The sequence below is a fragment of the Oratosquilla oratoria genome, chromosome 41 (genome assembly GCF_046742065.1).
Source record: "Oratosquilla oratoria isolate Oo_2021 chromosome 41, ASM4674206v1, whole genome shotgun sequence".
NCBI classification, from domain to species: Eukaryota; Metazoa; Arthropoda; class Malacostraca; order Stomatopoda; family Squillidae; genus Oratosquilla; species Oratosquilla oratoria.
This window is the reverse complement of record NC_134817.1, coordinates 34,847,100-34,874,599: the sequence shown is the minus strand read 5'-3', so window position 1 is coordinate 34,874,599 and position 27,500 is coordinate 34,847,100. Positions and strand designations below refer to the sequence as shown.

The window sequence follows — 27,500 nt, the reverse complement described above, 5'->3', positions numbered from 1 at the left end:
CACCCCTCACCCACCTTTCCACCCCTCACCTAACTTTCCACCTCACCCATCTTTCCACCCTCACTCACCCATCTATCCCTCACCGTCCCATCCACTCCTCACCCATCTTTCCACCCCTCACCCATCCACCACTGACCCACAAGTCCATCTCTTACCCACTCTTCCACCCGTCATCCGCTCTTCCACCCCTCACCCACCCTTCCACCCCTCACCCACCCTTCCACCCCTCACCCACCTTTCCACTATTTTTAACGTCTGCAAGAAGAAGCGGACGCATGCGCGCCATGAAACAAATCCGCGGGGTAAACGAAAAATAATATTTACTCATTTATTTGTATATTTCTTCTTATACTCGTGCATCTCTAAAAAATAATCACCAAGTTGATCTAGTAGTTCTGTTCTATTTACAGTAAAATATCGAAGTAGCCTAACCTAACACAATCTACCTAAACCTACAATTGACCTAAAATAAACAAGGTGTTTGTGTATGTGTGTGTATACATATATATATATATATATATATATATAATATATATATATATATATATATGTGTGTGTGTGTGTGTGTGTGTGTGTGTGTGTGTGTGTGTGTGTGTTCATTCTTAGAGGTACAAGATATATCAGACTTGGGAATTTATTTTCTTAAGATGAATTAGTTCGCTTATGAAAATAAATAAATATTGGAAATGTGCAGAACCGAACCTAACCTAAAATAAACAAGTGATTCACCATGGTCTTGGATCACGTGTTGGACTCGTGATCGACTGCTATTACCCTCCAGATGAGAGCTCAGATCTCATGTATGACCGATCTATGAGTAATGCTGAGACCTGACACACACACACCCAACTCCACGCCCACGATAGTTAGAGTAACGACTCACAACGCAGCGATACTGAAATTATTTCAGCTCTAGGCGGGATTCGAACTCGGACCGCTGAGTTAACAGTTGCAAACATGTGCATTTACCTAGTTGTATTATATGGGAAGGGGAGCTATGCTCGTAGTGACCGTCTTTGTATCTCTCAGCATCTAATTTGTTCTTAAATTCTTTACGGTTTTTGCACATACTATTGTTTAGTCCAATTCGTTCCAGACATCTATGTGGAAAACTATTTTTTTCATATCTCTTCTATAACTATAATTTTTCAGTTTCTTGTGTCTTGATTTTCTTTTATCCCACTTTAATATTTCTTCTCTGTCAAGGACTTTCATGCCTTTCATGATTCTGTAAATGGCCAATAGATCGCCTCTCTCTTTGTTCCAAGGTTGGTAGTTCTAGTTTAAACAATCATTGTTCATATGTTAATTTTGAGAGTATTGGGGCCATCTTTGTCGTTGCTCTTTGGATTATTTCTAATTTCTTTACATTCTTCTTTGTGATGGGTGTCCATAGTGTCGCAACGTACTCCAATCTTGCTTGTTACCATTACTTCATCCAAGTAATTAAAAGCCACCTTTATTGATCTTAGTAAATTGTGTATATGTGTGTGTGTGTGTGTATGTGTGTGTGTGTGTGTGTGTGTGTGTGTGTGTGTGTGTGTGATTCACCATGGTCTTGAATTACGTGTTGGACTTGCGATCGACAGTTATTAATCTTCCGGATGAGAGCTCGGAGCTCGTATGACCGATCTATGGGTATACTGTGACCTGACACGCACACATACCCCCAACTTTCCACCCACGATAGTTGGAGTAACAACCTACAGCGCAACGATACTGAAATTATTTCAGCCCTGGACATGTGTGTGTGTGTGTGTGTGTGTGTGTGTGTGTGTGTGTGTGTGTGTGTGTGTGCGCGCGCGCGTGTATGTTTGCAGATCACATGAGGTAGACGACATCGGGAGGGGAGCAAGAAACGTGATAAACACGTGTGCGAGTTCCGGCAGACGCGTAATTTTAGGCGCCCCTCCTCGCCCGCACCAAGGCCGCCACAGGAAGTGACGTGGTCTTAGATTAATATACTCTGTGTTCCGAGTTTACATTTTTCGAAACGCATGAACTTGTTGGAGAGAAAAAAAAAAAAAAAAAAAAAAAAAAAAAAAAAAAAAAATTATATATATATATATATATATATATATATATATATATGTCCATTGCAACAATACAAAGGAGATTTGGAAGGACCTTTCTCTCTCTATCTCGCTCTGTGTGTGTGTGTGTGTGTGTGTGTGTGTGTGTGTGTGTGTGTGTGTGTGTGTGTGTGTGTGTGTGTGTGTGTGAATGTGTGTGTGAATGCGTGTGTTTGCATGTGCGCGCGCGCGCGCGCGTTCCCCAACTAAAAATATTAACAAATTGGTCAAACCCATTGTACCCCATCTTTTTTATATACCCCATTATACAAAATCTCATCTCGGATCACCTTCAATATCTCAGGTTCTTTCACCTCTACAGATTTCCAACTACTTATGTCTGAGTAGTATATACATGTGTGTATTGTAAGAAAGTCACAGGTATACATATTAACAAGGCCCTTTCTCACTTATAAGGAGACTACTCCAAGTCCAGAGCTTATGCCTATCCTACAATTCGCGCCTATGCAAACACATTCGTCAATCCCCTTATTCGCCCCCTCTTAGCACCCCATGGATGAAAGGTGAAATTTATTTTCACAATTTATTTTATTTGGTTTACCTTTTTTTTTTATTCTATTTCACGAAGAAGCTGAAGGAGGAGTGGGAGGGAGTGAAGGATAGAGTAGAGCTAGGTGTGGAGGAGGAATGGGGATGGTTCAAGGAGGGAGTCACAAAGTGTGCAAGGATGGTGTGTGGAACAAGGACAGGAGGAAATAGAAGGAAGGGTAGTGAATGGTGGGATGAGGAAACAAAGAAGGTTGTAGAAGAGAAGAAGCGAGCTTTCACAGTTTGGTTACAAAATAGGACGAGGGAGTCATATGAGAGGTACAAAGAAAAGAAAAAGGGAAGTAAAGCAAAAGGTAAAGGAGGCAAAGAGGAGAGCAGATGTGAAATGGGGTAAGAGTATGACAGAAAATTTTGAAAGTAATAAAAAGATGTTTTGAAAAGAAATTAAGAGAGGAAGAGGAGGCGAATCAAGTAGAGAAGAAAAGGTAAAAGGTGCAGATGGAGAGATGATAATGGAAGAGAAGGCAGTAAGGGGAACATGGGCAGAGTATTTAGGTAGTTGCTAAATGTGAAGGAGGATAGGGAGGGAAAGATAGTTGCAGTGGGAAATGCTAAGAAAATGACCGTGATGAGTGAGGAAAATGGAGGACAAACAAGGAAGGATGAAGTGAAGGAAGTTGTTAAGATGATGAAAGCAGGTAAGGCACCTGGTCTGGATGGATGCCATGCACAATGTCTAAAAAAAAAGGAGGTACAGTGATGGTGGACTGGCTGGTGAGGTTATTTAATGTTTGCTGGAAAGAGGGTAGAGTGCCGGAGGACTGGAGGAGTGCCTGTATAGTTCCACTTTACAAGGGAAAAGGGGACAAGTGTGAATGTAGTAGTTTCAGAGGGATTAGCTTGTTAAGTGTAGTTGGGAAGGCTTATGGGAGGATCTTGATTGAGAGGATTAGGAGAGGAACAGAGGGAGTAATTGGTGAGGAACAGTGTGGATTTAGGACGGGTAGAGGTTGTGTAGATCAGATTTTTGTGGTAAGACAGACATGTGAGAAAGCTATAGGAAAGGGGAAGGATGTTTTTTGGGCTTTTATGGATCTGGAAAAGGCTTACGATAGGGTAGACAGAAAGGCACTGTGGGAGGTACTGCAGATATATGGGATAGGAGGAAAGCTTGTAGGAGCTGTCAAGAGTTTTTATGAGAGTAGTAGAGCTTGTGTTAGGATTAGAAATAGAGAGAGTGAGTGGTTCGAGGTAAAAATGGGACTTCGTCAAGGATGCGTTATGTCGCCCTGGCTGTTCAACTTATACATGGATGGGGTAGTGAGAGAGGTAAATGCAAGGGTAGTGGGTCAGGGATTGGAGATGGTTAAAGAAAATGGAGAAAAGTGGGAGGTGAGCCAGCTGTTGTTTGCTGACGACACTGCGCTTGTGGCAGGATCGGAGGAGGGATTGAGGAAGTTGATGACAGAGTTTGGGAGAGTATGTGATAGAAGAAAGCTGAAGATAAATGTGGGTAAAAGTAAGGTGATGAGATGTACAAGGGGTGAAAGTGGCAGTAGACTGGAAGTGAGCATTAAGGGAGAGCGACTGGAGGAAGTGGATAGTTTTAGATACTTGGGTGCAAATGTGGCAGGAAAAGGTGGAGTGAAGGTGGAGGTAGAATGTAGATTGAGAGAAACGAGTAAATGCCTTGGTGGTTTGAAGAGTGTAATGAGGAATAGACATTTGGGAATGGATGCTAAGAGGAGACTGTATGAAGGAGTGATTGTGCCAACAGCACTGTATGGGGCAGAAACATGGAACATGAGAGAGGAAGGGAGAAGGAGTTTGAATGTGTTTGAGATGAGGTGTCTGAGAAGTATGATGGGGGTTACTAGGCTAGATAGAGTGAGAAATGAGGAGGTGAGGAGGAGAACGGGGGTGGAAAGGGTTGGGAGATAGGGTTGATGAAAGAGTATTAGGATGGTTTGGACACATGGAAAGAATGAGTGAAGAAAGACTAGCAAAAGAGGTATGGAAGGCAGATGTGGAGGGAGTGAACATGAGGGGACGTCTTAGGATGAGGTGGATGGATGGGGTGAAGGGGGCTTTGGGGAAGAGGGGAATGTCTGTTGAGGAAGGACAGGAGAGGACAGAAGACAGGGGTGAATGGAAAATGGTTGTATATGGATGATGTTGTGATGCATGAGGTGGAATGGGTCGGGGGATGGGGGGTGAGGTAGTATGTGTGAGCAAAATTTGACACAGCCCGAAGGGATTTCTCCCCGTCTTCTCCTTTTATGCATGGGGGGACGGAGAGGGGGGATCGCCGATCTAATGAAGCGGCCTTGCTGTGGATGTGCTGTGTCTTGCGACACTGCTTCTGACCCAGGGCAGTGGACAAGGTGCAGGGATGACCCGTCATCCAGGAAGTGCTAAGATAAGAGGGAGGGTGGAGGGGTGTGGAGTGTATTCAGGGATGGAATGGGTGGGAATGATTTTATGCCTTTTCCTTTTTGGCTACCTCCCTTGTAAGGGGAAAAAGCCTTGGTATATGTATGTATGTACAATTCAACGTAAATGGACGAGATGCAAGGATGACCCGTCATCCAGGAGGAGCCAAGAATAGAGGTAGGGAGAGGTGGTGGATGGGAGTGGAGTGGGTGGGGATGAAATGGGTGGGAGTGGAATTATGCATTTTGACTTTAGCTTCCTCCCTTGTAAGGGGGGTGGGGGGAACACTTAGTATATGTATGTACAGTAATGTCTAATCCTACTCATTTCTACTACCGGACAAACTTCGGGATATAACGGATCTGTCCGGTATTTCCATCGGATATAACGGATCCTCGGTTATAACGGATCTTCGGATATAACGACAAACCCCTGTCTCCATATCGTACGTTATATCGAGGGTTTACTGTATGCACCATTCAGCGTTGTGTTGTTACAGGCGGGGTAGCACACCTAAGGCATAAGCACAACTTTTATAAAAAAAAAAATATTATATACATATATATATATATATATATATATATTATCAATATATTCTTTCTTTTCACATCCCCTAAAATTTCATCCTCTCTAGTGGCGTCATGGGAAGCGTGCTGGTCTCACACTCCCTTAGTCGCGGGTTCGAATCCTGCACTTTTCTCTCCGGTTCCCAGCAATGACTGTGACCTGCCCCAATAGTCCAAGCGCATAACAGGGCAAAGGTGACGGCTTCGGCCGCAGCAACTCAGCGCCTCCTGGCGTAAGCTTCTCACCTTCCAAACCCTTTCTCAAATCATACTTCTACAGTGACAATTTTAAAATGACGTTTTATGTTAACCTGGGCAAGATCTGGATGTTGTGCAACAGTTATCTAGAACTTTCAAAATGAACAGCCGTATATTCGTGGTAAATAACGTCGTTAAATTTTCAGAAAATCTCGGATACACTAGTGAAAAAAGTGACAAATGCCACAAGTGTGTAACGCATCCAGGCATCCTATACATACAACACGCGTGTGTTAAACTACCCGAACACTTAGGCATAAACCACGGGCATAAAAAAAGAGAAAAGAAGAAAAGAAGAAAAGAAGAAGAAGAAGAAAAAAAGGGAATTTACTTACACCAAAGTCAAACCGAAAATTCGGCTATCTTCCGTGGGGATCTCTGGCGCGCGCCATTTACCAGTGCAGACACGTTGCAAGATAAGCACAAACAAAATACTACTTGAAGACACGAAAGGCACAAGACTTGTTACATGATAGGACACAACAACATAATGAGATCACGCACGCTCATACACAAACGGCTAGACGGAGCAGTGGTAGCGTTCGCGACCACTATTACAGCGGTCCAAGTTCGATCCCCGCCCAGGGCGCTATCAGCATCACTTAACTGAGAGCCGGCACTCCAACTTTCGTGGGCAAGGTGTAAAATCACAGCATTACCCATGCATCAGGCATAAGCTCTCAACTCTCATCCGGGAGGGTAATAGCTGTCGATCATGAGCCTAACACGTAATTCAAGACATGTTCAATCACATACACATACGTACTGATCGACAGTGTGGTGGCACCGCGCTCGACTGCTAATTCAGCGATCCGATTTCGAACCTTGCCCAGTGCTGACAATTTCAACAGGGTTGCCGGCACTTCAACTCTGGGAGGCAAGGAGTTGTGTGTGCGTGCGCGCGTGTAAGGCTACAGCATATGAACTCTGAGCTCTCATTCAGGAGGGTAATAGCTGTCGATCACGAGTCCAACACGTGATCCAAAACCGTGATGAGTCACCACACGCACGTTCAGGTGTGAACTTCATATGAAATTAATTTCATCTGTTCCTAATTGACTTTTCTTCGTTTCATTTGCTGCCCACATGTTCGTTAAAGTCCATCATCGGTTCAAGGCAGAGGATCAATCTGGGGTTCTTGAGACGGTTTGCTGGGGTACGATGACTAGTGAAAAATTACATAAACATTTAAATCTGCAGAGAGAGAATATTGTACAGTGTTTTTCATGTTAATGCTTAACTGATGAATAAAGTCATCACAACTTAATCCATTTGATAACCATTGCGGGACCAGTGTATATCTAATTAGTCTGTGTCAGGTTAATGGAGGTACGGGTCGATGGTCTGGTGACTCAGGGTACGTAACGGGAAAGAAGTTGAGACACCTTAGTTTAAATTAATACAGAAATCTAAAACCCGTACAAAGGACTCGAATTAAGAAGAAGGCTAACCACAACTTATGTGCCAATGGCGTCATCGTAAGCATGCTGCTCTCGCATTCTCTTAGTTGTGGGTTCGAATCCCAGCACTTCCCTATTCCCAGCTGTGACTGTTTTATCTGTCCTAACAGCTTCCATAGTGCATGATGGCTTTGATCGCAGATACTCAGCGCCTCCCGGTGTAAGCTTCTCACCTTTAAACCACAACACTTAAACTTAGTCGAGGTTAAAGAAACTAACAAAAGAAAAGGAGAATAGAAAAATAGAAAAAAAATCAGCCTTCAATTAAAAAATTTGGTTAGACGCATACAACTTGAGAGAAAGAGAGAAAGAGAGAAAGAGAGAGAGAGAGAGAGAGAGAGAGAGAGACAGGGGGGAAACGGGAAAAAAAAATCATCAACGACATTAATGACCTCCATACTAGATGTTGTGTTCAGCAACGTTACGAGCGAACAAAAGCTCCAACTTCAAAAGGACCTAACTTTGGTCTTTTACACTTTCACGTTTTACATAAACGTTATAAAGGTATAAACGTTTCATCACACAGCTTTCAACATAGGCAATAAGCTAAAACACCTAATGCGCCGATCTAACAATTACTCAATACTGGGTTCGAGTCCTACATGCCTCACCGATTCCCAGCTTTGACGGCTAGCTGCCCCAACAATCCCCAAAGCGCATAATATGGCAAAGGTGATGGCGTTGGCTGTAGCTACTCAGCGCCTCCTGGCGTAGGCTCCTCATTATCAGCCATGTGGATACGGAACCCAATGGGTAATATAGGTCATACTTGTATTACAGTAAATTATACTCTTATACAACGTGAAAGTGCGCGCGCGCCTGTGTGTGTGTGTGTGTGTGTGTGTGTGTGTGTGTGTGTGTGTGTGTGTGTGTGTGTGTGTGTGTGTGTGTGTGTGTGTGATTCACTTAGTCTTTGGATCACATGTTGGACTCGTGATCGACAGCTATTTCCCTCCCGGAAGAGAGCTCAGAGCTCGTATGACCTATCTTTGGGTAATGCTATGACCTTACACGCACGCACACCCCCAACTCCCCGCCCACGTGTGTGTGTGTGTGTGTGTGTGTGTGTGTGTGTGTGTGTGTGTGTGTGTGTGTGTGTGTGTGTGTGTGTGTGTGTGTGTGTGTGTGTTTACCTAGTTGTATTATACGGGAAGGGGAGCTATGCTCGTGGTAACCCGTCTTTGTATCTCGCAACATCTAGCTTGTTCTTAAATTCATGTATGGTGTTTGCACACACTTTTGTTTCGTCCAATTTGTTCCAGACATCCACCACTCTGTGTGAAACGCTGTTTCTTCATATCTCTTCTATAATTCTCCTTTTTGAGTTTCTTTTCATGTCCCCTTGATTTTCTTCTATCCAAATTTAATACGTCCTCTCTATCAAGGACTTCCATGCCTTTCATAATTCTGTGTGTGTGTGTGTGTGTGTGTGTGTGTAAGAGAGAGAGAGAGAGAGAGAGAGAGAGAGAGAGAGAGAAAGAGAGAGAGTGAAACATAATCTAAACAAAATCATATGATGATGTTTCAACAGAACCTACAGAACCCATTACCGGGGATGATAGGAGGAGGGTGTGGGTGGGGAAGGAGGTCAATGTCACATAGTTACCACAGGTGGAGTTAAGCGACCAACACGTCCGTTCCTGCTTCCGTTTCCCAGGTCAGCAAGATGGAAACGAAAACGAGGTCACCAGTGAAAAAAAGGTCACAGTAGACAGAGATCAACGTAGCATGATCGTTCATGCGTGGAGAACGAGCAACAGGAGGGGAATGTCAATTTCAAGGTCTTTTAATATTTCGTCAATGATAGCCAGCGGTTCTAACCTGAAGGGAAATATCGTGGCAAAGAAATGATGTTATGTTGATAAAAAGAACTTACCTCCTCATTCCACCTTTCTCCCTCCTCCCCAGTCCCCCTACGGTCATGCTATCTCATATACCCCCATCCTCAATTAATAAAGTCTTTTATCCTTAATAACAAACTACTTAAAGGCCATGTTCACACTAGCGGTTTGAACCGCGCGGAAACCACGACGGTACCGCAGTTAAGGAAACATTGCGCGATTGTGTGTGAACGCCTCCATTGACTTACAGTGCAACTGATCCGGCGCGATTCATACCGCGGCGGCTGAAACCGGTAGGGCAAACTGGGCCTTACTGCGTTCCGATGTCGAAGGAGATAAGCCAAGAAATCCCAGTCTGCCCGTTGAACAGCTGAACAAAGATGAACAAGTCCATCTGGCTGTAGTATGTAACAGCTTGAAATAACTTCATGTGATCATTATTTTCATTTATTTGATAATTATTGTTTATCTGCCCATTTATTATTATTTACTGTTTACCTGTTTGTTTATTATTTAACTTTACCTATTTGTTTTATTTTATTATTTATATCATTATTTTTATTTATTTATTTATTTATAATTATTTTATTTTTTAGCATTCGACCTTGTTATGGGCCAAAAGGTCTCCTGTCGGCATGCTCCTCCTCTGTAATCCTTTGTAACTGCAATAGGACCAGCCATGCGTGAAGGTTATCAACGACGAATCTTGCTTCAAGCTCATAATACGCGATCAGGGTCGACCTCGTGGCAAACCCTTTACAGCAGAATGTTACAAATACATCAACATGCAACTTTAATACAGCACTCTGACCCTAATGACCAAGAAAATCAATGGTGAATACCATTTGGAGTTCGGATAAGGCATACCCCACCCGGATAACACGGGATTGAAAAGGTAACAGTCGAACACAGACGCACCTCTACTTACGAATTTTACCAATTTCAGTTACAACATTAAGTGTTAGTATTACAATTCATTTTTGTCATGTATCAGCAATGTGTTTTTGGGTAATAAAATATGTATTGACTTTATATCATACTTATTTATGCATGTTGATCTGAGTACTTTTAAAATTATGTTGAATAACGACTTTCGAACATTTCGAGTTACGAACATTTCGAGATACGAACACTTCGAGATATGAACGGCCGATCGAAACGTAACTCGTTCGTAAGTTGAGGAGTGTCTGCAAACAAAAGGCCTTACGATCCCCCCACCTTTCATGCAGGGGTTGATGTGTGTGTGTGTGTGTGTGGGGGGGGGGGGTCATACACCCAGCCTACACCATCTCCAAAACCAATTATCGTCCCTTTCATCTTAGCACTTCGTGGGAAAAGGGTCATCCCTTCACCTCGCCACACAGTTTCAGTACATGGTAACTAGCGCGCGCACGCACGCACGCACACACACACACACACACACACACACACACACACACACAGCACCCACTGGCGTACATAAGAAAGGGGGTGGAGGGTGGGCAGGAACACCACTTCAAGCAACATACCATTAATTACCTGAAGGTTACCAGTATTCCAAGAATTGCACCAAAGCTACACCTACCTTTAAGGATACCATCGTACCAAAATTACCAGTATTACAATACTAAAGTCCAATATCGCAGTGTGCAACTTTGCCCATGTATTATCATAACCAATCAATGACGCTTTCCTAATTACAAATCCTTATAGCCACTGCACAATTCATGAACAATAATGAGGAGGCAGTAGGCAATTTTACGTTGGGACTGAAATTACCGAGAGTGGTCCATTATATTGAACCTTTAAAATTTTTCCTTAGCTTTGTTAATTGGGGCTTCAAATAAATTTCCTTGTGATCTCAGGCCATTTCCATTAAAATTAAATAAATGAATAGTGAAATTATAGATATGAAAAAATACAAATATAAAATAAAGTACATTAATCAAATAAATTAAACATGAAAAATCAATATTACACACACATATATATATATATATATATATATATATATATAGATAAATAAGAATGAAAAATACATGATACATAAAATGAACTAAAATAAGTTACATAAACCAAGCATAAAACATGAATGAACAATATAAAAATAAATAATAAAATAAATATTTATACAGGTAAATAAAAAAAAACATACTCCCCAATTAGTGCGAGTGAATTAGTCGGTTGTGGAGATGCAGGCGCGCGTTACGTGTTAATGTACACAATAGGAGGACGACCAATACAGCTGTAATTATAATTGTGCAGCTGAAATCAAGGCTGCACCGTCCTCGGTGCACCTGGTTACAGCTGCGCAAGGTAAAAAAAAAAAAAAAAATCCTTTATGACCTGAGTTCCAAACAAACCTTTGAGAGGTCACGGAGGAAGAGGTCACCTGTCCATATCCCGAGACAGGGTGGTGGGCATTAGCGAGGAAGTGTTTATTCTGGTTAAAGTCAGACGATTGAATTAGATTAAGAATTTGGGTGAAATGCATACACTGCCATGAAGGGAGAGGAGAGAAAGGGGAGAGGAGAGGAGAGAAAGGGGAGAGGAGAGGAGAGAAAGGGGAGAGGGGAGGAGAGAAAGGGGAGAGGGGAGAAGAGATAGAGAGAGGGAGAGAGAGAGGAAGAGAGAGGCAGGAAGAGTAAGAGGAAGAGTGAGAGGAAGAGAGATAGGAAGAGAGAAAGAGGAAGAGAGAGAGAGGGAGAAAGAGAGGGAGAAAGAGAGGGATAAAGATGGAGAATGAGAGGATGAGAGGACATGATGAAGAGAGACAGGACGCGAGGGGAAAAAAGAGGACGAGAGAGAAAGAGAGAGAGAGAGAGAGAGAGAGAGAGAGAGAGAGAGAGAGAGAGAGAGAGAGAGAGAGAGAGAGAGAGAGAGCGACCTTGTCTGGTGAACTAGAGACCATCCGTTCAGCAAAATTTAGTGATGAAAAAATCTCCATCAAGTTCAACCGAAGTCTATATCATAGTTGAAACAGGTTTTCCCTCCCCTTCTCCCCTCCCCCTCAGCTCCACTCTGACGACAGCTGGCGCACCCACAGCTGGCAGGTGACCAGCTGAACTAGGATGGACGCCTCTGCGCAAAAAAAAAGAAGAAAAAAAAATATATATCAACAGTTCGCTCAGACAACTAATTTTCCTTCAAAATCTGATGACGATTTATGACTGGGAAGCGGCACCACCTCTCACTAAAAACGTCCAAACCCTTCCCAAACTCAGTCAGGATAACTTAAACTGGACAAAACTAAGTTTAAAGAAGCAAGAAAGAACTGGTTTACTAACAGTGCTTAACGAATGGAATATAGTAACCATGTAGTGAGCGCTGACAATTGTTTAAAGAGAAGATTAGACAACTTTATGGATAGGGATGACAGGTGGTAAGGGACATGGAACTGCCTAGTGTAGACCTTATGGTCTCTTGCAGTCTCTTCCATTCTTATGTTCTTAGGACATTCCAATGTCGAAAGAGCCTCACTGCCCTTAGCAAGTGCTTAATAAGTATGGGTTGATGTAATAATGAGTGCTGCGTCAAGGATCAATAGAGTATCTTCGTGGGATTCAGACGTGTGTGCCCACCACGCCAAGTCCTCAGAGGTCTTGTTGTACAAATGTACAAAGTATTGTACATTGGACTTTGATTAGCCACGTTAACTTTCCTAACACGTGGATTAACACGAATATTCCAGGATCTAACAGTATACTTTACTACTACAAAGGGCTTCTGACCTTTCACATTCCAAGATTAATTATCAACCCTCCCGAAATGTGGGGTCCCCAAAATAGTAACCATCCACACGAATGTGCCGATTGCCGAGAAAAAAAAGGGGGGGGGGTCCTTCGTTTGCATACAATAATCTCTTTGGTAATGCAACACATTTCAAGGCTTCTGGCTGCCTGATACCAGACGCTTCTATTCAGTTTTAATCCCCCCTGGCTACAGCATTCGTCATCGTGGACACGATCCCCAGCGACTATGAAAACGTACCTCTCATACTTCCCTAACCACACCTCTCTCACTTCCTTAACCACGCCTCTCGCAAGACCTTCCTCAGCGTCGGCTTCTGGAAGCTTCTGTCGCGCTCCCTTCCTGAACCGAACATCGTCTCAAACGAATCTGTCGGCTTGGCCATCAGGCACGTTTTATCCCTCGCGAGTGCCAGATCACAGCTGGGGAATCAGGCGCGAGGTCGGAGCCGGAATGGAGCAGACGGATTTCTGGGTCACCAGCACTATCTAATATCTTTTGAAAAGTCTTCATTCACTGACTGATTCGGTTTAACGTCGCGAAATCCCCCTATCAGGAGGCTAGGACGGTGCTCTTTACAAAGGACTTATGAACTATGTCCTTGGTCCAACTCGCTAACGGCAGCGTTCGAACTGCCGTCACCTCGACCTCCGCCGCAAGTAGCGACGCTCTATCCAGCTCGACCAGCGAGCATCTCATCATACATAACCTTTCATTACATACATATACCAACGGCTTTTTACCCCTTACAAAGGAGGTACCAAAAATACAAAGGCATAAAATCCACTCCCACCCATTTCATCTCCACATACTCCACATCCACTCACCATCCCTCCCTCCTTCCCACTTATCTTGGCTCCTCCTGGATGACGGGTCATCCCTGTATCTCGCCCACTGCCCTGGGTCAGAAGCAATGTAGTAAATAAATACATCCATCCTTTGAGGTGTCATCTTTTCAATAAATACAGATAGCCTTCCGAGGACCCAACCGTCCCCTAAGCACTTAGGGCAAAGGTGACGGCTTCGGCCGCAGCTACTCAGCGCCTCCTGGCGTAGGATCCTCACCTGCTTTTGAAGTCACTGACATTCCTTGCATATATCTAACAAAATGGATTCACTGAATTTGGAGGTTGCAGTTAAATAATTTTTGTGGAATTAAGCTGTTAAATATTCGTTATACTCATAAAAATTTCCTCGTGTGCCTTCTTGAAACTCGTTTAGTTCAACATTCACACCACGATTAACAATAGAAGTCAATGCTTCATGATATATATCTGGGATATGTCTACTTACAACCTACGAAAAAAAGAGGAATAATAAGTGACGTATACGCAGTGGAGCCCCGGAAGACTGCAGAGGCTTATATACTGAATTGATTTTGGTGTTCTTTGGCAAACCTGGCGAGATTAGCGACGACTCCCATTGACGAAACACGCCAAAGTCCTCGTGGACCAGACGTGCTCGAGACAACTCTCTCTCTCGCTCTCTCGCTCTCTCTCTCTCACACACACACACACACACACACACACACACACAGAGATAGGTCACTCTGACAATCGTAACTACTGCCACACGTTCAGTAATTCCAGTATGTAAAATAATAATAATAATAATAATAAAAATAATAATAATACTGTACGACAACTATTGCATATGACATTACACCATATCCTATAAGGCCAGTTCACGTCCTTTGTGACTGTACAAAGAGCGCGGTCACTCAAACCGAACGTGACGCACAGAAAGAAAAGCTACATTAACTCACCCGAGCCGTGACGTGGGCCAAAGCCTTTATCCCTCTTACCTGAAAGAGGAGAAAAACAATGGGGGTCAGTCAGGGGCTCACGGGGGACAATGTCCCTATATTTATCACGACCCAACGCGCGCAGTGTGTGCTCGTACAGATGGATGAGGTCACTTCAGAAAATTTAACGGGGAGGTTTCCGCTGATTATGATAATTTCCTAAGACCTGAAAGAGAGGAAGAGGAAGAGAGAGAGAGAGAGAGAGAGAGAGAGAGAGAGAGAGAGAGAGAGAGAGAGAGAGAGAGAGAGAGAGAGAGAGAGAGAGAGAGAAGGGGGGAGGGAGAGGTAAAAAGAGAAAGAGAAGGGGTAAAGAGAGAAAGAGAGAGGGAGAAAGACAGAGACAGAGAGGGAAAGAGAATACAGATACTCTGTGAACCCTTTGTTAAAGAACCACTTATCTTTAGAAAAAAGAACGAAAGAAAAAAAAATGCTGTACAATGAGTTCCAATTGTAGAGCATGATAGAAGGCCTTTCAGACCTTTACTTTACATGATAAAAAAAAAATCCATCCTGTCACAGATTGGCATAGAACGAACGTTAGTAGTTTTCGTATATACGCATTGATGGCTACACTGTTAAAAAAAAGGGGATTCGAATTGGAAAACTGAATGGAAATTTTTAATTCATTTCAGCACGTCACTGTTTTTACCACAGAATTGCAAAACAAGAACATATATTTTATGAATAACTTGAATAAGTAATATGCTCTTCGCTGCAAATGCAAAGGACTATCCATACATTTCTCATATGTGTGATAAAAATAAATTTGATGCTGAATGTATTGATAAGTTATAAGGCCATTTCAAATTGTCCTTTGTTCTATACTAATAATATTCCCGGTAGTTTTATAACTGGAAATAACAGATAAGTTCATTTATCCAACAGTATCATCACATAGTTCGCTAGAATATATATGCAGCGTATAACATTTCATTAAGTACAATGTACTTATTTGTACCTGAAAATGCTTGGTATTTTTAAAGTACTTTGGATCTAACTACAAGTAAAGTACTAATAAGTTTTTAAGCTCCAACCCTGATATATATATATATATATATATATATATACATACATATATACATATATATATACATATATATATACATATATATATACATATATACATATATATATACATATATATATACATATATATATATATATATACATATACATATACATATATATATTATATATATATACATATACATATACATATATATATATATATACACATATATATATATACATATATATATTAATATATATACAGTATATATACATATATATACAGTATATATACATATATATATATATACAGTATATATACATATATATATACACATACATATATATACATATATATATACACATACATATACATATATATATACATATATACATATATAAATACATATATATATACATATATAAATACATATATATACATATATATACATATATAAATACATATATATACATATATATATACATATATATATACATATATACACATATATATATGTATATATATATATATGTAAATATATATATATATATATATATATATATATATATATATCACATACACACATATATAATATATTGAGTTCACCACTTCATCTCGTTGTACACATTAGGGTCGAGATAAAGTAAACACACACACACACACACACATATATATACATATATTATATATATATACACATACATACATCCCTGAATACACTCCACACCCCTCCACCCCTCATATCTTAGCACCTCCTAGATGACGAGTCATCCCTGCACCTTGTCCACTGCCCTGGGTCAGAAGCAGTGTCGCAAGACACAGCACATCCACAGCAAGGCCGCTTCATTAAATCGATGACCCCCCCCCTCTGCGTCCCCCCATGCATAAAAGAAGACGGGAAGAAATCCCTTCGGGCTGCGTCAAATTTTGCTCACACATACTACCTCACCCCCCATCCCCCAGACCATTCCACCTCATGCATCACATCATCATCCATATACAACCATTCTCCATTCACCCCTGTCTTCTGTCCTCTCCCGTCCTTCCTCAACAGACATTCCCCTCTTCCCCAAAGCCCCCTTCACCCCATCCATCCACCTCATCCTAGGACGTCCCCTCATGTTCACTCCCTCCACATCTGTCTTCCATACCTCTTTTACTAGTCTTTCTTCACTCATTCTTTCCATGTGTCCAAACCATTCTAATACTCTTTCATCAACCCTATCTCCCAACTCCCTTTCCACCCCTGTTCTCCTCCTCACCTCCTCATTTCTCACTCTATCTAGCCTAGTAACCCCCATCATACTTCTCAGACACCTCATCTCAAACACATTCAAACTCCTTCTCTCTTCCTCTCTCATGTTCCATGTTTCTGCCTCATACAGTGCTGTTGGCACAATCACTCCTTCATACAGTCTCCTCTTAGCATCCATTCCCAAATATCTATTCCTCATCACACTTTTTAATCCACCAAGGCATTTACTCGCTTCTCTCAATCTGCATTCTACCTCCACCTTCACTCCACCTTTTCCTGCCACATTTGCACCCAAGTATCTAAAACTATCCACTTCCTCCAGTCGCTCTCCCTTAATGCTCACTTCCAGTCTACTGCCACTTTCACCCCTTGTACATCTTATCACCTTACTTTTACCCACATTTATCTTTAGCTTTCTTCTATCACATACTCTCCCAAACTCTGCCACCAAGTTCCTCAATCCCTCCTCCGATCCTGCTACAAGCGTAGTGTCGTCAGCAAACAACAGCTGGCTCACCTCCCACTTTTCTCCACTTTCTTTAACCATCTCCAATCCCTGACCCACCACCCTTGCGTTTACCTCTCGCACTACCCCATCCATGTATAAGTTGAACAGCCAGGGCGACATAACGCATCCTTGACGAAGTCCCACCTTTACCTCGAACCACTCACTCTCTCCATTTCTAATCCTGACACAACCTCTACTACTCTCATAAAAACTCTTGACAGCTCCTACAAGCTTTCCTCCTATCCCATATATCTGCAGTACCTCCCACAGTGCCTTTCTGTCTACCCTATCTTAAGCCTTTTCCAGATCCATAGAAGCCCAAAAAACATCCTTCCCCTTTCCTATAGCTTTCTCACATATTTGTCTTACCACAAAGATCTGATCTACACAACCTTTACCCGTCCTAAATCCACACTGTTCCTCACCAATTACTCCCTCTCTTCCTCTCCTAATCCTCTCAATCAAGATCCTCCCATAAGCCTTCCCAACTACACTTAACAAGCTAATCCCTCTGAAACTACTACATTCACACTTGTCCCCTTTTCTATACAGGCACTCCTCCAGTCCTCCGGCACTCTACCCTCTCTTCAACAAACATTAAATAACCTCACCAGCCAGTCCACCATCACTATACCTTCTTTTTTTAGACATTCTGCATTCTCCAGACCAGGTGCCTTACCTGCTTTCATCATCTTAACAACTGCCTTCACTTCATCCTTCCTTATTTCTCCTCCATTTTCGTCACTCATCACTCATTTTCTTACCATTTCCCACTGCAACTATATTTCCCTCCCTATCCTCGTTCACATTTAGCAACTCCCTATAATATTCTGCCCATCTTCCCCTTACTACCTTCTCTTCCATTATTATCTCTCCATCTACACCTTTTACTTTTTCTTCTCTACTTGATTCGCCTCCTCTTCCTCTCTTAATTTCTTTCCAAAACATCTTTTTATTACTTTCAAAATTTTCTGTCATACTCTTACCCCACTTCACATCTGCTCTCCTCTTTGCCTCCCTTTTTTCTTTACTTCTCTTTTCTTTTCTTTGTACCTCTCATATGACTCCCTCGTCCTATTTTGTAACCAATCTGTGAAAGCTCGCTTCTTCTCTTCTACAACCTTCTTTGTTTCCTCATCCCACCATTCACTACCCTTCCTTCTATTTCCTCCTGTCCTTCTTGTTCCACACACCATCTTTGCACACTTTGTGACTCCCTCCTTGAACCATCCCCATTCCTCCTCCACACCTAGCTCTACTCTATCCTTCACTCCCTTCCACTCCTCCTTCAGCTTCTTCTTGTACTCCTTCTCCTTTTCCTTTTCATTTAAAGAGTTCACTCTAAGCATTTCCCTACATTTTGTCCCTTTCCTCTTTCTCTATCTATCCTCCACTCTCAACTTACCTTCCACCAAAAAATTATCTGATATTCCCCCACCCTCTCCCCTTAGCACATGTACATCCTTAACTCTTCCTATCATAGTCCTATTTACCACTACATAATCCATCAACGCTCTATCTACCACCCTTCCATCCACCACCCTCTCCCATGCGTACGTAAGCTTGACTTTCTTCCGAAACACTGTATTTGCTATCATCAACTCTCTTTCTAGACACATTTCCACCATCAACTCTCCACTACGATTCTTTCCTGGAACTCCACATTTCCCAACCACTCCATCAATTGGACCATTTCCTACCCTAGCATTAAGGTCTCCCAGTACTATTACATTGACATTTCTCCCTAAATCCTCTATGCACTCATTTAAATCTATCCAAAAGGCCTCCCTTTCTTCTACATTCTTCTCACTGCCAGGCCCATATGCACTTACAAAGACCCACATCTCTTTTCCCAGTTTCACCTTCATCCACATTATCCTTCAGGAAACCTCCTTACACTCCACTACACGTTTACTTATCTCCTCACTTACTAGAATAGCCAACCCTTCCCTCTCTTCACTCCTGATAACCTCCCACTTATACTCCCAAACTTACACTCACCCTTCCCTTTCAACTTAGTTTCACTCAAAGCCAACACATCCATCTTTTTTCTCACAAACATACTACCTATCTCTTCCCTTTTACTCTCATCTGTACCACATCCACGCACATTAAAAGACCCAAACCTTAGGGTGCTGGTCGGAAAACTCCCAGACCCTCTTATGCCTTTACTTTTTCGTTTAGGAATGTCCCCTGTGGGGCTATAAGGAGAAGGATGCCTAGTTCCACTCCCCGTCCCTTTCTTCTCGCCTCTTACGATCCAAGTGGAAATACTTGGTGGCAGTATTCTTTTCCCCCACCACAGGGAATATTATATATATATATATATATATATATATATATATATATATATATATCGCATATATATATATCACATATATATAGAATAAAATAAACAGATGGCTAACAATGGCATCACCAAGCAGAAGTGATGAAACAAGTAATAACTACGCAACTGACACTGACAGCCTGATGCCCTAGTTAACAACCAATTTAACTTAATGCCTCCGATTGCTTGAAGCACTCCATTAATGGCTATATTACATTTTTGGTGATACTATTACATAATATTACATGCATAATATTACTACCATTACATGGTCTATTACTCCATTTATGGTCTATCATATTAATGGAAATTTTAATACCAAAGTAACAGTATTACTATTATTACTATTACGTGGTCTATTACATTAATGGTAATATTACATTACATTATGATGACTTACTATTACATGGTCCATTACTGCATTAACAGTCTATTACAGGGTTGACCTCCCGTGGCCAATTGACCTAGCAAGCCTCCAACCGACCTCGTCTCCCAGTCGCCATCGGTCAACAGGAGAATACAACCACGCCCACAAACCAAGGACTCTCTGTCTGTCTGTCTATCTGTCCGTCTCGACCGTCTATCCATTTTCCCGTCTCCTACTCCATCTGTCTGTCTGCCTCGACTGTCTGTCTTCCCGTCTGATATTCCGCGTCTGTCTGTCTGTCCGTCTACCTATCGGTCTCTGTCTGTTTGGCTCGATAGTCAGTCTTCCCGTCTGTAAACCAGTACGTCCGTCTAACTATCTGTCCGTCTTCCCGTCTCCTAGCCCATTCTGTCTCTCTGTCTCAGTCTGTCTTTTTGTCAGCCTCGACGGTGCTTGCCTTCCTGTCTGTTAAGTCACTTTGTCTGTCTATCGGTAAATCTGCTTCTGTGCGGCTGATCCTTAACTGCATCGTTCGCTATTTATTTATTTATTTATTCATTAATTTATTTATTTTTCTTTCTGAACTGTTGGAAGAAGTTGACGCATGCGTGTGATCAAACGAATTTGGGGGATAACGAAGAACGTGTTTTCTTATTAACCATTAACAAATAGGAATTAATAAATAAACAAACAAACATATAAACAAACAAACCAATCAATGCATCTCGATCTGGTAGTCTCCTTTAATTTCCAGCCAAAAAAAAAAAAAAAAAATAAAAAAATAAATAAATAAATAAAATAAATAAATAATAAATAAAATAAATATAAATAAATCCAACCTAGATATAAAAATAAAATACCCGCACAAAATAAATAAACGGACAAATAAATCAGATAAATAAATGAATAAATAAACGCCCACGCCCATGGGTTCCCCCACCCCGTCCACCACACACCTGTCAGCTGTTGCGCTGGGCTGCACCGACGACCCCGATAGAACGAACACAACACATCACCTGCCCAACTCTAAAGACTATACGCGAGCTCCCTTCTGTGCATTACTGCTGCAGTGGAAAGCACTGCCACTACAAAGCAAGGGCGTGATGAGCCAGACGAGAACATAATACAACTTGATTAACACGATCAAGGAAATGGAAACACACACACACACACACACACACACACACACACACACACACACACACACACACACACACACACACGAGGTACGAAAGTCCTTGATAGAGAAGACTTACTAAAAATGGGGTACGAAAAATGCAAGAGGACATGGAAAGAATGTCAAAAAGGACAGTTATAGAAGAGACCTGAAAAATAACTGTTTTCCCCAGAGTGGTGTATGTATGGAACAACTGGATGAAATGATAGTGTGTGCGAAAACCATACACGAATTTAAGAACAATTTAGATACTGCGAGATACAGAGACGGGACACCACGAGCATAGCTCCCTTTCCCGTAAGATAGAACTAGGCAAACACACACACACACACACACACACACACACACAAATGCACATAACTAAAAAAATAAAATATATAAAATATATAAACCTCCTCGCACTGCTCAACCCTACCGTTACTAAAAAATAAACAAATAATTAAATAAATGAATAATAAGATAAAGTCAAAGTCCCCCCCCCCCCCGGTAAGGTAGGGCTTAAGACAGGCTCCCGTGCGTAGGTCTACAGCCCCGAAGCTTAGCCTTATATGTCTTTTGCAAGGCTGGTCGCTTCTTGCCTTCCACGTGCAGCCTACGCTGAGAGGAAAAGTTCAATGCTGACTTGAACGTCACCACGACTGGCACTTCACATGTTCATCCGAATCACTCATGAACAGGAGCATTAGTCTGATATTTGTGAACAGGAGAACATAAGAACATAGGGAGTGTGCTAACCACGCCTTTCGCATTCCCCCAAGATGAATAAAATCGCCTGGCGACAAAGAATGGACACGTAAAACCCAACAAACAGAACGATCCTCCTTTCGCATTTCTCAAGATGAATAAAATCGCCTGGTGACAGGTAGAATGGGCACGTAAAATCCAACAAATGCAACAACTCCCCTTCCGGACCACATGATACTTTTTCTTTCACTATCTGTCGTCAAGCTATTCTATATTCATCTCCGTGGTCTTCTTTCCAATACCAAATGTCACTTTTAACCAACAGAATGGTTAACTAATGGAACAGACTTACTAACTACGTATTGAGCGCTGAAAAATTGTTTGAGAAGGTTAGATAACTTTATAGATGGGGATGAAAGGTAGTTATGGGACACGGAACTACCTTGTGTAGGCCTTATGGTCTCTTGCAGTCTATTCCATTCTTATGTTCTTAAGAGAAGGTTAGATAACTTTATGGACGGGGATGACGGGTGGCAAGGGACATTTAACTCTCTAGTGTAGACCTTATGGTCTCTTGCAGTCTATTCCATTCTTATGTTCTTCCGTTCTTAAAACAAAATTAGACAACTTTATGGATGGGGATGATAGGTAGCAAGGGACATGACACTGCCTAGTGAAGACCTTATGGTCTCTTGCAGTCTATCCCATTCTTATGATCTTTCAACTTGATGCCGCCAGTCGATTTAATTTACCTCCAAAGCACACCGTCGATAACGAAGTTCGTTTTCTAATTACTCAAACGTGCGAGTCATTACAGGGCTCTCCTCTGCTGTCCCGGCTTGGCGACAGCATACACCGTTGTGAATAGCACTGCCTGGCACTGGTGCCACTGATTAAGCCTTGGTGCCACGGCAAGGCTTCTCTGGCACCGTTAGTATGGAAAGCCAACAGCCCAGTAGCCTTGCAACGCCCGACTCAACTCCAGTCCTGAATAACATATCACTACTACTACTACTACTACCATCACTACTACAACCGCGGACTCCGGATTTCGAACTCATGAAACTTGGGGCAACAATTATTATCAACAATGATGATGAGGATGATGATGATGATAGGAATAACTGATGGATGATAATAATGATAAAAATAACTAATGGATGATAATGCTGGCAATAATTAATCAATGGTGATGATAATTGTAGGAATAACTGATGGGAGATAATAATGATGGCAATAATCAATGATGATGATATTAATGATAATAAATGATGATGATGGTGATGATAATGATAAGAATAATTGATGATGATGGTGATAATAATGATAGGAATAACTGATGATGATGATGATGATGATAATGATGACACCAAATCATATTACTGTTATCGGTCTTGTCTCTCCTAATTATGACACATCACACCACGAATGCGAACGAAAGATTCTGACAGAAGCCGATGCAAACGAGATAAAAGTGCTACACGGTACGGGAGTTCATCATCACGACAGCCGATGACAACCTGGTGTGGGGATCGAGTGCCAACCTACCGGGCTGGAAAAAAAAAAGTGGGGCGAGGAATAGAAGAAACACTGGTACCACGGAGAAGTGCCAGTTTGCATGGCCCTCATTCTTGAGGAGGAGGAGGAGGAGGAGGAGGAGGAGGAGGAGGAGGAGGAGGAGAAGAAGAAGAAGAAGAAGGAGGAGGAGGAGGAGGAGGAGGAGGAGGAGGAGGAGGAGGAGGAGGAGAGGAGGAAGAAGAAAAGGAAAATGAGGAAGCGGAAGACGCTCCCCAGCCGTTGGTGACAGGCAAGACTTGAGATTCTGTGCGCGTCTGCAAACGTTAATCAATCAACTGCAGATGCTGTAGATACCCTCCACTCCTTCCGTACCGTGTGCTCCTTTCCCTTTTACCAGATTGGCGCCAGGCGATTTTATTCACCTCCCTGGCACGACCCTACGCAACGAAAAGTCCATGTATTCATGGCGACGACGGCTACAACCACCGATCGGGGGCTCTAACCACTTGCCACACCACGATGCCACCCCTACTCCTAGAGGAGGAGGAGGATGAGGAGGAAGAGGAAGAAGAGGAGTAGGGAGAAGAGGAAGAAGAGGAGTAGGGAGAAGAGGAAGAAGAGGAGTAGGGAGAAGAGGAAGAAGAGGAGTAGGGAGAAGAGGAAGAAGAGGAGTAGGGAGAAGAGGAAGAAGAGGAGTAGGAGGAAGGGGAGTAGGAGAAGTAGGAAGAGGAGGGGGAATACGAGGAGGAGGAGTAGGAGGAGGAGTAGAAGGAGGAGTAGGAAGAGTAGGAGTAAGAAGAGTAGGGAGGAGGAAGAGGAGGAGGAGGATAGGGTAGGAAAAACAGGAGTAGGAGTAGGAACAGGAGTAGGAGGAGGAGGAGTAGAAGGAAGAGGAGGAGGGAGTAGGAGAAACAAGAGTACATACATACATATACCAAGGCTTTTCCCTCTTACAAGGGAGATAGCCAAAAAAGAAAAGGCATAAAATCATTCCCACCCATTCCATCCCTGAATACACTCCACACCCCTCCACCCTCCCTCTTATCTTAGCACATCCTGGATGACGGGTCATCCCTACACCTTGTCCACTGCCCTGGGTCAGAAGCAGTGTCGCAAGACACAGCACATCCACAGCAAGGCCGCTTCATTAAATCGGCGACCCCCCCTCTCTCCGTCCCCCCATATAAAGGAGAAGACGGGGAGAAATCCCTTCGGGCTGCGTCAAATTTTCCTCACACATACTACCTCACCCCCTATCCCCCCGCCCATTCCACCTCATGCATCACATCATCATCCATATACAACCATTCTCCATTCACCCCTGTCTTCTGTCCTCTCCCGTCCTTCCTCAACAGACATTCCCCTCTTCCCCAAAGCCCCCTTCACCCCATCCATCCACCTCATCCTAAGACGTCCCCTCATGTTCACTCCCACCACATCTGCCTTCCATACCTCTTTTACTAGTCTTCGCTCATTCTTTCTATAGGTCCAAACCATCCTAATACTCTTTCATCAACTCTATCTCCCAACTCCCTTCCACCCCTGTTCTCCTCCTCACCTCCTCATTTCTCACTATCTAGCCTAGTAACCCCCATCATACTTCTCAGACACCTCATCTCAAACACATTCAAACACCTTCTCTCTTCCTCTCTTATGTTCCATGTTTCTGCCTCATACAGTGCTGTTGGCACAATCACTCCTTCATACAGTCTCCTCTTAGCATCCATTCCCAAACGTCTATTCCTCATCACACTTTTTAATCCACCAAGGCATTTACTCGTTTCTCTCAATCTACATTCTACCTCCACCTTCACTCCACCTTTTCCTGCCACATTTGCACCCAAGTATCTAAAACTATCCACTTCCTCCAGTCGCTCTCCCTTAATGCTCACTTCCAGTCTACTGCCACTTTCACCCATTGTACATCTCATCACTTTACTTTTACCCACATTTATCTTCAGCTTTCCTCTGTCACACACTCTCCCAAACTCTGTCACCAATTTCCTCAATCCCTCCTCCGATCCTGCCACAAGCGCAGTGTCGTCCGCAAACAACAGCTGGCTCACCTCCCACTTTTCTCCATTTTCTTTAACCATCTCCAATCCCTGACTCACTACCCTTGCACTTACCTCTCTCACTACCCCATCCATGTATAAGTTGAACAGCCAGGGCGACATAACGCATCCTTGATGAAGTCCCACCTTTACCCCTAACCACTCTCTCTCTCCATTTCTAATCCTGACACAAGCTCTACTACCCTCATAAAAACTCTTGACAGCTCCTAGAAGCTTTCCTCCTATCCCGTAAATCCGCAAAACCTCCCACAGTGCCTTTTTGTCTACCCTGTCGTAGAGTAGAAGTATTAAATGGAGGAGGAAAATAAGTAGGAGTAGGAATAGGAGGAGTAACAGGATGATAAGGAGGAGCAGGTTACGGGGTGGAGGAGGAAGAACAGGAGGGGAGGAAGGAGGAGGAGGAGGAAGTGCCCTATGTGGGCCGAGGCTTTTTACCCCAGGGCCCTGGAAGTACCAAGTGCCACCGGGTGCCACAAAGACCCACAGCAGCAAGAAGGCGAGGGTGGGTGGGCGGGGGGGAGAGGGGGAGGGGGTGATTTCGTCGCCCAGAGCAGTGAAGCCGCCCTCATTATCATTATCGCTCCGTCTGATCTTCCGATAAGCAGCTGGGAAACTTCAAGGAGGGGTGGGAGAGGGAGAGGGAGAGAAAAAGGAAGAGAGGGAGAAGGGGGAGGGACAGAAAGAGGAAGAGAGGGAGTGAAACAGGGAAAGAGAGGGAGAAGGAGAGTGAGGAGGAGAGGGAAAGGGAAAGGAAGGGAGTGAGAGAGAGATAGAGAGGAGGGAGGAGGGAAAGGGAGGGAGAAGGAGAAAACGAGAAAGAAGAGAAAGGGAGGGATAGAGGGACAGATACAAAGAGATAAGGAGAAAGAAAACGAGAGTGAATGCGAGAAGAGAGAGAAAATGAGAGTGAATACGAGAGATAGAAAATGAGAGTGAATACGAGAAGAGAGAGAAGATGAGAGTCAATACGAGAGAAAGAAAATGAGTGAATAAGAGAAGAGAGAGAAAATGAGTGAAAACGAGAGAGGGAGAAAGAAAATGAGAGTGAATACGAGAGAAGAATGAGAGAGTGAGAGAGAGAGAGAGATAGTGAGAGTGGGACGGAAATGAACAAAGGGGTAGAAGGAAGACAGTAAAGGAAGGACATATTCCAGCGTACGGCGGGGACCAGAGAAGGGATACCAGTGCCCTCGGTTTGAGATTTTGGTTTTCTACTTCAATCATCCTGAGGGAAACCACCTCACGTTTAAGGGTTAGAACATATCTTGATGAACCCGAAGACGGCGTGGGTTCTTTTTACATATTTTTCTGGCTGTCGCTTTCGGATTTTATTCAACTGAAGGAAACACTATACTACCAGGCTAAAGTCTGCTACATCGAGGAGAATGGGAAGCAATGTTTACGTCAACAAACGAGAGGTTTTCGACTTGTTACCTATTTTCCTGGAGTGCCAGAAGAACCCGCTCAAGGGGTCCGACTGTGTCTTCGAGTTCTTCCTCACCCGCGCTGCGCCCTTGTGGCTCAACGTCCTCGAAGTCTTCTTTTCGCCGGGGGTCTTGCCGAGGTCCTTGGTGCTGGCGGATGACGAGGAGGGGGACGAAGAGGGGCGCGCCACCTGGCTGTGTTCGTGGAGCACTTTCACATCACTACCCGTCCGGTTGTGAGACGCTGAGGACGACTTGCCCGAATCGAAGCCCTCTGGCCGGGCCTCCACGGCCTCTTCGGTGCCCTCTGGAAAGGGCACCGACTGTCTGTCACGGGCCAGTTCGGGCTGGTTCTCCTTCTCGGGCTCCTCCACCATGTCGGGCATGTCGATGAGCTGATTACCTCCATCGGTGGTCAACTTAGTACAGGTGGAGGCCACGGCCCGCACGAGGGCCAGCATCTCCGGAGGCTGAGGTTGAC

At 43.2% G+C, this 27,500-nt stretch overlaps 1 protein-coding gene across 1 annotated transcript in view; it reads right to left on the bottom strand.

Annotated features, from left to right (window-relative positions):
• Positions 1-27,500, bottom strand: part of LOC143021221 (cyclin-dependent kinase 18-like) — a 206,662-nt gene that overhangs the window by 178,753 nt on the left and 409 nt on the right. The window contains exon 1 of the mRNA XM_076178584.1: positions 27,030-27,500. This exon is cut by the window's right edge and continues 409 nt beyond it. Within this exon, the coding sequence (XP_076034699.1) occupies positions 27,030-27,500 (471 nt within the window). The remainder of the gene's footprint in view (positions 1-27,029) is intronic.